This window comes from Colobus angolensis, unplaced genomic scaffold, assembly GCF_000951035.1.
Source record: "Colobus angolensis palliatus isolate OR3802 unplaced genomic scaffold, Cang.pa_1.0 Scaffold33, whole genome shotgun sequence".
Lineage (NCBI taxonomy): Eukaryota > Metazoa > Chordata > Mammalia > Primates > Cercopithecidae > Colobus > Colobus angolensis.
The window spans coordinates 10,582,449-10,594,198 of NW_012116599.1; the positions used below are offsets into that span (position 1 = coordinate 10,582,449).

Below are 11,750 nucleotides of genomic sequence, written 5' to 3' on the forward strand. Positions count from 1 at the left end.
GGAGGTGCCTGATCCGCCACCACCCATGCCCACCTGCCCCCATCACAGCTTCCTGCTGTTGCAGCTTCCTGCTTTCTCGGTCCTCCTACCTTCACCTTCATTCCGTTCCCGCAGCTTGCATTGAGCCCCTACTCTAGACTGTGGCCTTCTGAGGTTTCCACCATCTGGAGTTGGGGAATGAGAGGGAAGACAAAGACAGAAATAATTCTAATGCCGTTTGGAGTATGACCAGTCTCATACAAAGAGGTGCCCTGGAGCTCAGCAATGAGGAAAGGATGGCTTCCAGTTGGAGATCTCAAGATAGGGTTTTTTTTTTTTTTTAGATGGAGTCTCGCTCTGTTGCCCAGGCTGGAGTGCAGTGGCGCGATCTCCACTCACTGCAACCTCCACCTCCTGGGTTCAAACAATCCTCCTGTCTTAGCCTCCTGAGTAGCTGGGGCCACAGGCATGTGCCACCATGCCCAGCTAATGTTTTGGTATTTTTAGTAGAGACAGGATTTCTCCATGTTGGCCAGGCCAGTCTCAAACTCCTGACCTCAGGTGATCCTGTCTCAGCCTCTCAAAGTGCTGGGATTACAGGCATGAGCCACCATGCCCAGCTTAGAAAGGCTTTATGAAGAGATGGATCCACTTGAGATAGGGCTTGACCAGAAAATGTTTTGGTAGATGTGCAGAGAAGGGTGATAGAGGAGAAGGGCTTCTGAAAATGCAGGAATGTTCAGCCTGTTCATGAGACCTCTGGTGTTCACAGTTGGCTAGAGCTGGACCCAGGTAGTAGTGGTGGCTGATAAGCCCTGGGCAGTGGGCTGTGACTGTATTATGGAAGAGCCAGGTTTCCTGACTAGGAACAGGTGCTCAAGCAGAAGGCAGTGGGGCCAGGCGCAGTGGCTCATGTCTGTAATCCCAACACAGGGAGGCCAAGGCAGGCAGATCACTTGAAGTCAGGAGTTCGAGACCAGCCTGACCAACAGAGCAAAACCCTGTCTCTACTAAAATGATAAAAATTAGCCGGGCATGGTGGCGCATGTCTGTAGTCTACTCAGGAGGCTGGAACATGCCTGTAAGCTACTCGGGAGGCTGAGGCAGGAGAATCAGTTGAACCTGGGATGTGGAGGTTGCAGTGAGCCAAAATTGGGCCACTGCACTCCTGGAGACAGAGTGAGACTCTGTCTGAAAACAAAAAAAAAAAGAAGAAGGGAGCAGGTGCAGGGAAAACGTTCTAGCAAAGAGCTATTGAGGTGCCGTTCTTCCTCATTCTTCTGGGACAACCTCTTTCCACAGGTGCCCTCTCTCTGCTTCTTGGGGCGACTCTTACGAAAGAATTCACACACATTTTTGCTGCTGCCACAGGGAAATTCCCTACTCCTCCCTAGGCCTGCCCTCTGTGCTTCCTCCCTCTTTCTTCTGGAAGACAGAGACCCATTCTCTGTGCCCTGTTTGGCTTCTTCTGGTAAAATGGAATATTTCTTTCATTGCTACCAGGAAGTTCCACCTATATGTGTCTGCTCCTATCTGATTCATTTACAACAACGTGGCACAACCAGCGGCAACGTTGACATACACACACCCACCCCATCTCTAGGGGACATTTGGCAGTATCTGGAGACATTTTGGGTGGTCCTGGGGTAGGGGGGAGTCAAGACTGGATAAAGACCAGGGATCTGGTAAACTTCCTACAATACACAGGATGATCCCCCACAACAAAGAATTACTCAGCCTAAAAATGTCAACAGGGCTGAGGTTGAAAAACACTGATTTAAACCAGGTTGAGGTTTGATTTCATGTGGCCTGAAGCCCTTTTTACCTGCCTGGGTGTCTGCTCTAAACCTTCCCTGGGGCAGGAGCTCCTGCACTTGCCGGTCCCACACTCACCCACCCTGAGATGCACTCGCGGTGAAAGTGTCTCCTGAGGTGAACACATTTTATGTTGCAGTCACAGTGTAAGCTTTAGATTGTCTTTTAAAAATACTTTTCCTTCTTCCATCCTAAAATAAAAATCACATTTAATGAACACATTAATTAATTTAGAGAAAGATTCAGTCACCTGCTTAACCCAAACAGTTGGGGTTTGGGAGATGGTCTGTGGTTGCCATCGTCATGAGTCTGAGACAAATGTTAGTTTTCTGAACAGCTGTTATGTACTCAAGGAAAATTGTTTGCCAAATGCAAAGGTTCTTATAAAAGTCAGGTCAACCCCCAAACTCCCCTCCCACAGTGGGGGAGGGCAGGCTTTGCAGGAAGGGGGAAGCTTTACTCTGAGATGGTAGCAGGCTCTGGGCCATGGGAGGTAAAACCTTCAAGGAAGCTGCAAATCTTCAGGAAGCTGACACGAAGATGAATGCATGGGGAGCACGGATATTTGAGGTGTAGGAGTAGGGGGTATGTGGAAGCCAGTGACAGAGCTGAGCGTCACATCCAGGGTATCTTAGAGCAAAACAGGTGGCTCACATGGACCCAGGAACACGCCAGCAGAGAGGTGCCTGAAGGCGGCGCTCTGGTCGCAGAAGCATGAGGATCTGGCTGTCATGGGCCCCGTGGCCAGGCATCACCAGGTCTGCGAGGACCAGGGCAGCTGCTGCCCCCTGCCTAGCCTGGCAGCCTGGGATAAGGGAGAACGCCAGGCTGGTGTCTGTGGAGAAGACTGTCCCTGCAGCCCTGCCATAGGAGCCATCCTGGCTTTTATGACCTCATAGGAGGTGTGGGTCACTGTTCTCTGTAGGGCCTGGGTCCAGTTGGAGGCCAGAGCCAGGCCTCTAGGGCAGAGGGCAAACGGCCCCTCCAGGAGGGAGCCAGGAGATTACGCAGCTCCATGTAGGTCCATGCTTAGGTTGGGAGGATCCACTATGAAGAAGGTCAAGAAGAAAAGGTCAGAGGCCAAACGCCACCGAGACTCCACCTCCCAGCATGCTAGCTCCAATTCCACCTCTCAGCAGCCTAGTCCTGAATCCACACCACAGCAGCCTAGTCCTGAATCCACGCCACAGCGGCCTAGTCCTGAATCCACGCCACAGCGGCCTAGCCCTGAATCCACACCACAGAGGCCTAGCCCTGAATCCACACCACAGCAGTCCAGCCTTGAAACCACCTCCCAGCAGCCAGCAGCCCAAGCCCTTCCAGCACCCAAAATCCGCCGCTCCTCTCGCTGCCTGTTATCTCCAGATGCTAACACGAAGGCAGCCCCTCAATCCAGGAAAGCAGGTGGGCTGTCTTCTACCTTCAGCAGTTCCAGCCTTCCTGCTGATGGAGTTCCGGGTCATCCCAGAGGCTGGTTCTTGTAGGATAGTGATGCATGGTTAAAGTGTATCCTGGAGCTGTGTTGTAGAGTGTGAAGGTTTTTGTTTTTGTTTCTACCCAAGAGACCAGGATTCCTGGGTTTTGTTATTTCTCATCATCCTGAGTCTCATCGAAGACAGCCACACATACATATAAACGTTTAACTTGGTTCTGTAGTAATACTTGCTCACTAGGAATCAGCAGTGCCATGCAACTGCTAAAAAATAAAAACCAAGGATGCATTAATAGAAGCATATGGTTTAGAATAAGGGGGGTGATGACACTGCTTTATTCTGTCCTCATCAAGCTATCATTTTGGGCTGTAAAAGATGCCTGACAAACTAGTCCAAGGAAGATAGTCCAGGCTGATGGAGGATGAGAGGGATCAGGGAGGCCATTTAGTGTATGATAGCCGATTGAAGGAATTGGAGGATGTCTCTCTGTCAGGTGGAAGATGTGAATAGACTTGTTCCTTATTGTCCTGAGAGGTCTAAGGGCCTGATACGGTTTAGCTGTGTCCCCACCCAAATCTCATCTTGAATTCCCAGTGTTGTGGGAAGGACCCAGTGGGAAGTGATTGAATCATGGGGGCAAGTCTTTTCCGTGGTGTTCTCGTGATAGTGAATAAGCCTCATGAGATCTAATGGTTTTTAAAAAGGGAGTTTCCCTGCACAAACTCTCTTCTCTTGTCTGCCGCCACGTGAGATGTGCCTTTCACCTTCCACCGTGATTATGAGGCCTCCCCAATCACGTGGAACTGTAAGTCCAACAAACCTCTTTCCTTTGTAAATTGCCCAGTCTCAGATATGTCTTTATCAGCGGTGTGAAAACAGACACATGCAGGCCCAGGGATAGGATAGCCAGACAAAATACAAGACTCTCCGTTAAATTTTAATTTTAGCAAACAACAAATAATATTTTTAGTATGTATGTCCCAAATATTGCGTGGGCATCCTATATGTTTGTTTGCTAAATTAACAACCTTACCCATGGAAGACATTAGCGACAGACAGACTTTGGCTCAACATCAAAAACTTCCCAACAATTAGCTCTGTCTGAAAATGGAACGGCTGTCAGGAAAAGTGGTTCCCCATCTTCTTGGGAGCCAAACAGTGTCTGAATAAGCACTGGATTGTGTAGAGGGAATTCAAGTGGAGTTCAGGAGGTGGGCTGGTTTATACTGCTAACAATAATGGTGATAGCAAACTAACATTATCACTAAGCATTTACTGTGTACCTAGCATTCAGCTCAGGTGTCTTAATTTTCACATGTGACAATCCTATAAAAGTTCTTCCATACCATCTCTATTTTATAGATGGGGAAACTGAGGTTCATAGGAGTCAAACAAGTTGCTCCTGAGCAGAGGCTGGTAGCCCTGAGAAGGGAAACCCGCTCTATTCTGACTCCAGAACCCTCACTCTAAACCACAGCACTGACCCTTCTATTCCAAGAGGCCTAGGAGTCTCCACAAAAGGAGGAACATCTTTGTCCGAGCAGCTCCTGGATCTGCCGTGAGCCAGCGCCCATGGCTCCACAGCCTTGAACAGGCCACACTCCCTGGGCCACAGTTTACCCCTTGGGATTGTGTGAGCATAAAAGAAAGAAGAGATGGAGATGAAAGTGCTAGATGCAAGGCATGCCACGCCAGTGATCCTTCCATGGCCAGGAATCAATCCCTTCTTGACATATGATAATGATTTTGAGCACCATACTATATGTTGTAAAGACTGTGATCATCAGCCACTGACAGAAACATTTCCGGGTTATGGTCTTCAGAACTAGTAGAAAGCAAAACTTTCCATTCCCGAGTCTTTTAATGATCACATGTGACTCACACTCCGAGAGGAATTTGGCCCACTGAAGAGGCAAAGCAAGAAAGCAAGAAACAGTGGTGGCTCGCCAGTGGTTACAGCGGACACCCTATACTTCTTCCAAAGGAATTCTCTGCAGTAGGAAGGAATGTTGAGATGCAGGATAAGGGCCTGCGAGTAAAGCATGCCATTTTCTAAAATCCAAGCCTTTTTGTGTGCAGAAATATTGTAGCTCAAGAAAATGCCAGTCTTCCACTAGGATGGGTATAATCAGAAGGATGGACAATAACAGGTGTTGGTGAGGATGTAGAGCAGCTGGAATCCTCATACACTGTAGGTGGGAATGTAAAATGGTGCAGCTGCTGTGGAAACAGTCTGGTGGTTCCTCAGAGGAACATGAAGTTACCTTATGACCCAGCAATTCCACTTCTTGGTATATATCCAAGAGAATTCGAAGCATATTATTAAGCATATGAGAAGCACACCAAAACTTGTACACAAATGCTCAAAGCAGCAGCATTTGTAATGGCCAAAAAGTGGGAACAACCCAAATGTCCATCAGCTGATGAATGGATAAACAAAACGTGGTATGAAATACCACAGTACAATGAATATGGTGAAATACTATTTGACAATAAAAAGAGATGACGTCCTGATACATGGGACAACATGGATGAACCTTATAGACATTTGGCTAAGTGAAAGAATCCAGTCTCCCAAAAACCCACACACTGAATGATTCTATTTACATGAAATGTTCAGAATAAGCAAATGTATTGCCAGGAACTGGGGGAACTGGGAGAATGGGGGGTAACTGCTCATGGAGATGAGGTTTCTTTTTGGGGGAAATGAAGATGTTCTGAAATTAGTGGTGATGGCCACAAAACTTTGTGAATATACTAAAAACCACTGAGTGCTCTAAAAGGGTGAATTTTATTGCCTAGGAATGATGTCTCAATTTAAAAACTTTTCTGTAACTAAAAAAAGAGACAAGTCTTGCCTTTAGAATCCCCTCTCCTCATTCCGGGAAAGTATGTGTCATGGGCAAGTCTAAGCAGAAAGTGTACCGAGTCTGCCAGGTTCACTCTCCGTTTCACGCAGCTTAGGGTCAGAAGAATCTGTAGCTCTGTCAAGAAGCCACAGGGCTACAGATAGGAAACAGGAGGGAATAATCCAGCCAGAAATTATCTTGCCCAACCACAGAGGGTATCATCTACATTCTGCTGGGATCCACACCAGAGGAGGAGAGAAACAGAAGATAAGATCGGGACTGGAAACTGGAGCTGTGGTTGTCTTCCGGATGGATCAGTATGCTCTAGATCAATGGAACGTGGCAGCTCCAATTCCAGGAATCTCAGTGCAGCCTCTCCTGGGGTGGGCAGTCATCTGAAATTCCATTTTCACGGAATTAAACGTGAGACAGCCTGAGTGGAGAAAGCCAACTTCTGCAATCTACTCCCCAGAAGGGCGTATCCCTTAAATTATCTGAGCCTCAGTTTCCTTATTTGTAAAACAAGAGCAACAGTATCCCCTTTACAGGATTACTGTGAAATTAAATGAGATGGGCACGCTAAGTCCAAAGCATCCTGAAGGCGTAAGCCATGATACCATCAGCACCACCTCCATCATCATCGTCGTTGTTGTTGCTACTCCCAGGTAGCACCAGTATAAAACAGCCATTTTCCCACGCAGTCAGTCTTCGCTTCTGTTTGTTTAGAGAACATTTTGTGGGAGAACTGCCTTCCTTGGGTAGTTCATTCCCAAATCCTCAATGATGCCTTGGAAAAAATCCAGGGTTGGCCCTGGTAATCCTGCAGCTGCTGCTGTTTTGGGGGGGCCTTCTCAGACTGTGTTCCAGGCTCCCCTGCCCCCACCTCCCAGGGCAGGTACCTCCCTCACCTCTTTCCTTCTGTCCCCACAGGGCCTCTGATTCGCGCCGACCCGCATTCCTGCTCCTGTGCCACTTGCCCCTGCAGCTCTGCTTGCTGGCGTCGTCTGGGGCTGTGCCATAGCCGCATCTTCGATGTCCTTCTGCCTCGGGACTGGCAGATGGTGCCAGGGAGAGGACTCCCCAACCTGCTCACCTTCTACAGGTTCCAAGCGTGAGGGGCTGGAACCTCAGGGCACACAGTTCCCAGGGCCAGGCTCTGCCCCCAGACCTTATTAGCAATCCTGTATCGTTTCCTCTTGGGAATCCCAGGCTGAAGGAAAGCCTTTTCCTCTTTCCTTTGGCCACTTCCTGGACGTTGACAGGCAGGGCCCTTTCTGACCAACCCCACCCTCTGGGGTACCCTCTCCACCCGTACAGAGAGGTGCCAGTTTTCTTCCTCACTGGGATTTGCCTCCTCAGTGGCTTCCTTTTCATTTTCTCCAGAGATGCCCTCCCCTCCTCAGAACACTCTCCCTCTCAGCCCTTCATAGATTCCGAGTCGCTCAGGGGCTTTGTGTTTAAACGCTGTTTGGCCGTGCACCTCCGTGGCCGCTCAGTGGCCTGTGTCGTAGGCTGGGGCCTTACGTTCCTGATCTGCCTATGAATGTCGCCTAGAATTTAATGATAAAAAACTACCTGTAACTCATATGCCTCCTCCACACAATAGCAAGACCTCAGCCCCCTTCAGAGTGTGCTGGGCTCTTTCTGGGGGTCCCCATAGGCGACATGTGCCCCCAGGCTGGTCTGTTGGTGGCAGCCCCCATGACATCACCCATAGTATCTGTCCTTCCTTCCTTTTCCCACAAAGCCACCAGGAGCAGTGTCATGGCTGCCACTGCCCTCATAGGAAGACCCTATCCCTGCCGGGAACAGACTGGAGATGTTCCCGTCTTTGGCGCTGCTAGGTTACATGCATGGGCTGGGAGAGGGGTTGCCACCTGCCCCACCTGAGAGCCTCACAGATCCCAATGATAGAGGCCCTTCCACTTGGCGACTTCATACCCCCACCCCAGGAGCTGAGCCCTCCCAACCCCCATTCTCGTCCTGTTCCACTTCCCATCCTCTTCCCTACCCAATCCCCTCTCCTTTCTGGAGCTGAAAAACTCCATCTCTCCTACATATGGAGAGAAGCAAATAGATACTGGGGCATGTGGGGAAAACATGCTTAGAGCCAGAAATACTCCACCACCCAGTAAGCCCCGTCAAGGAAAGGTCTGTCTGCCACCGTTAGCCACACCCCGCCCATACGCTTAGTACTTCCATCCATCCATGGCCAAATTGTGCCATGGGTTCTTATCGTTTTAAAACCAGCAAGTGTTATTGACCGAAACTTACTATGCAGAAGACATGGGGTACTGTGAGGGAAACCAGAACAGGGAACTTTACCCCTAAAATTGTTGCAGTCTGCATGGAGAGCTAAGACCCGTGCATTTAGAAACCAAGATGCAAGATGCAAAGAGCTGTGTGTCCTCTGGGAGAGGCTCCAACAGGAACCTCTGAAAGGTTCCAACAGGAACAGGCTCCAACAGGAACCTCTGAAAGGTTCCTGTCAGCAGCATGTGAGCCGAGTCCAAAAGGATCTTGAAGCCCTCTCTGGCTTAAGATGAAAAGCAGGAGCAATCGAGGTGCAGGAAAAGGCCAACACAAGGTTCAGAATCAGGAAAGTGAGCAGGGAGGGATAGGGACCATGTCTGGTCAGGGCAAGACATACAGTTTTAATGCTGTTCCAATTTTAACACCCACATGCTTTTCTCAACAGAGTGTAATGTTGGCTTTTGGCTTTCAATCCACATTCACATTAAACAAGAATCCTTATTTTTGTAGGATTTTTATCAAAATGGGTATTGCATTTTTTGAATGCCCTCCTCACAATTATTGCCTTAATCATCTGTTTTCCTTGCCTTTGTGTGGGTGTAATATATTATTTCCCAAGGTTCCTTTCTCTCAGCAGAGTCAAGTGATAGAACCTACCTCATAGGGTTGTTGTGAGGCTTGAAGAAGACACTGGGTGTGAGGTGTTTAGCACAAGGCCTGGCTCACAGCAGACTTGACCACCTTCCTAACCTGGTCCCCCTCTGAGTGTTCAGGGCAGCTGGCATCACAGGCCAGCTCACCCTCCGATCCTCAGGGGTCTTTCGGCAGGGACTTTTTGGAAGGGTGGGAAGAATTAAATGTTCTCTTAAAAGGAGTTTGGAGAGGGGGAAGATGGGTATTCCTGCAATCCTGAGAGGGCCACTTAATTTCCACTTTCTCCTGCTTGTAGAGAGGCACCGAAGCCCAGCTTCCCACCACCCTCACTTTTGCTTTGTTCTACAGAAAACCTTCAAGAAAACCCTCCAGTCATCGTAACACGTGTCCTCCAAGCCCTCGGAACTGTGGCTGTGGCTCTGGGGGCTCTAGGAGCTGCCTACTACATCACTGAATCCTTGTGAACAAGCTCCTAGGCCCACGGTCCGGCAGGTATGTGGAGCGCTCTGTCCCTTCGAATGGAGGTGGTCTTTTCAGGTGGAGCAAGCCCCGGCCTCTCAAGAGAAGCTTGACAGTGGAGTGACTCCCTCCTGGCCTCAGGGTCAGCCAGCATGGCCCTCTAGGGAAGAGCTGATGCTCTCAGATGCTAGACTCATTATTATAATCATCTGAACAAAGCCCCCACCTCCGCTGCCCTGGGATAGTTTCCCTGGTCACGGACCCTGGACGAGAGGAAATGGGAGGGATGGGGGCAAAGGTTCCTACCCATCTTGGACCTTTCTCCCTGCCTTGAAAGCTTGTCTCCTACCCAGTCCTACCGGTCCGTCACCCATAAAGCCCCCTTCTCCCATGAAACCTTTCTGCATCTTCCCAACTTCAGTGATGTCTTCCATCTTCTCAACCCCTGTCCTCTCCACCTGTGCCTCCTGTGTTGTGGATGATGCTGTTGTTTGCCTGTGGCCTGTCTCCCAGCTGTCCTGCAAGATCCCTGAGGGCAAGGGGCATGGCTCACACAGCCATCTTCCCTCGCCCCTGAAAGCAGAGCCTGAGACTGGGGTTGGATGGACAGGGTTTATTGAGAAGGTGCTCTCAGGGAGTGAGGGAGGGAGGGAGGCAAGAGGAGCCAAGGGAAAGAGCTGAGAAGGAGGAGGCCAGACCTCAGCTTGACCCTGTGGGGTCCCTGGAACAAGAATTACAACACAGTTAGTCTCAGCAGAGGGGAGAGGCTTGCCCTCTGGTGCTCCTCCTTGTCAGTGCTTGGCTCTAAGGATTGGGTAGGGACTGCATGTCTTTGTGGAAAGAGCAGCTCGCTTTGGGCTGAGGGCACTTCCCTAGAGGAGGGGCAGCTCTGAGGTGTTAGCAGCACATTCACAACTCGCAGGAGTTGAGCAGTGGATGCACCAGCCCCAGAAAGGGGATAATCATTGGTTTTCCTTGCCTTTGCGTGGGCGTAATATATTATTTCCCAAGGTTTCTCTCTCTCAATGGAATGAAATGATAGAACCTACCTTGTAGGGTTATTGTGAGGCTTGAAGAAGACATTGGGTGTGAGGTGTGAGGGTCTGGGGGGGCACCAACAACTTCTACAATGATCCCCTTGTCATGTCCACACTTAGCAAATGCTTGCTAAGTGACAATGGGGATGATAGCATGGGGATAATGAGAAGCATTTCACCCCACTTCCAGGAGTTGATAGGTGATGGGACTGGGAGATGTTCAGAATATCTCAAAAGCCAAACCCAGAAGGTAAACTCCAGGGACAGCTTACCATCCCTTCATGTGCTCTGTGATGCCATGTCCCATGTCTGTGGCAGAGGACATAGTAGTTCCTTAGCTGCTATGCTATTTCCTGAGGCATTTCCTGAGTGGCAAGAACCTCAGTTTCCTCATCTGTAAATAGGGAAAATTACAGTACCTTCCTCTTGAGCCTGTTAAGAGAGGTGAGATAAGGTGTTAGAGGACAGAGCTCACTGCTGGGGGTCCTATTGCTGTTGTCAACATGGACATGGTGGGAAGGATGCCAGCTTTGGAGTTAGAGCTGCCAGCTCCTTTCTTGACTCTGCTGCCTGATAGCTGGGTGTTAGGGACATGTTTCTTAATTTCTCTGACAGTGTCATGTCTAGTGGGGAGAATAATAACTACCTCCATGGGCAATGGTTTTGAGGATTAACTGAGGGGATGTGCAGAAGTGCCAGGCACAGGACCTGGTGACAGGGTGGGTGGATGCTGGCCATTGGCAACGTGACGAATGCACCCGAGCTAAAGCATTTTCTCTTCAAAATTCCTTGCAGCAGAACCTAATGGTTGTGAGCTGGAGTTCTGGAGGCAGGCAGGCTTGAGGTAAGAGGCCTCTTCAAAACCTAGTATTTCTGAGGCCTGGGGCAAGTTCCCTAACTCCTGATGTCTCATTTTCTTTTCGTTAAATGGAGATAATAATAGCACAGCTCTCATTGGATTGCTGGGGAGATTGAGTGGAAAAAATGCATGTAAAATACTTAGCAGAGTTCCTGGCACAGGATAAGCACTCAACAAAGCTACATCACCAGCAATGCCACCACCATCAGCACCATCACAATTATCACCGTCATCCTCATCACCATCACCATCATCATCACCACCACCATCATCACCATCATCATCACCATCATCTGCATTACCATGATCATTACCACCACCATCATCACCGTCATCACCATCATCACCACCATCACCATCATCATCATCACAATCATCACCACCATCATCACCATCACCATCACCACCATCA

At 49.4% G+C, this 11,750-nt stretch overlaps 1 protein-coding gene across 1 annotated transcript in view; it reads left to right on the top strand.

Annotated features, from left to right (window-relative positions):
- The first annotated feature begins 2,736 nt into the window (after window positions 1–2,736).
- Window positions 2,737–11,750, top strand: part of SPATA3 (spermatogenesis associated 3) — a 12,463-nt gene continuing 3,449 nt past the window's right edge. Inside the window, exons 1-4 of the mRNA XM_011951983.1 lie at window positions 2,737–2,986; window positions 3,041–3,198; window positions 7,007–7,178; window positions 9,332–9,475. Of these exons, the coding sequence (XP_011807373.1) occupies window positions 2,820–2,986; window positions 3,041–3,198; window positions 7,007–7,178; window positions 9,332–9,437 (603 nt within the window). The 5' untranslated portion in view covers window positions 2,737–2,819 and the 3' untranslated portion in view covers window positions 9,438–9,475. The remainder of the gene's footprint in view (window positions 2,987–3,040; window positions 3,199–7,006; window positions 7,179–9,331; window positions 9,476–11,750) is intronic.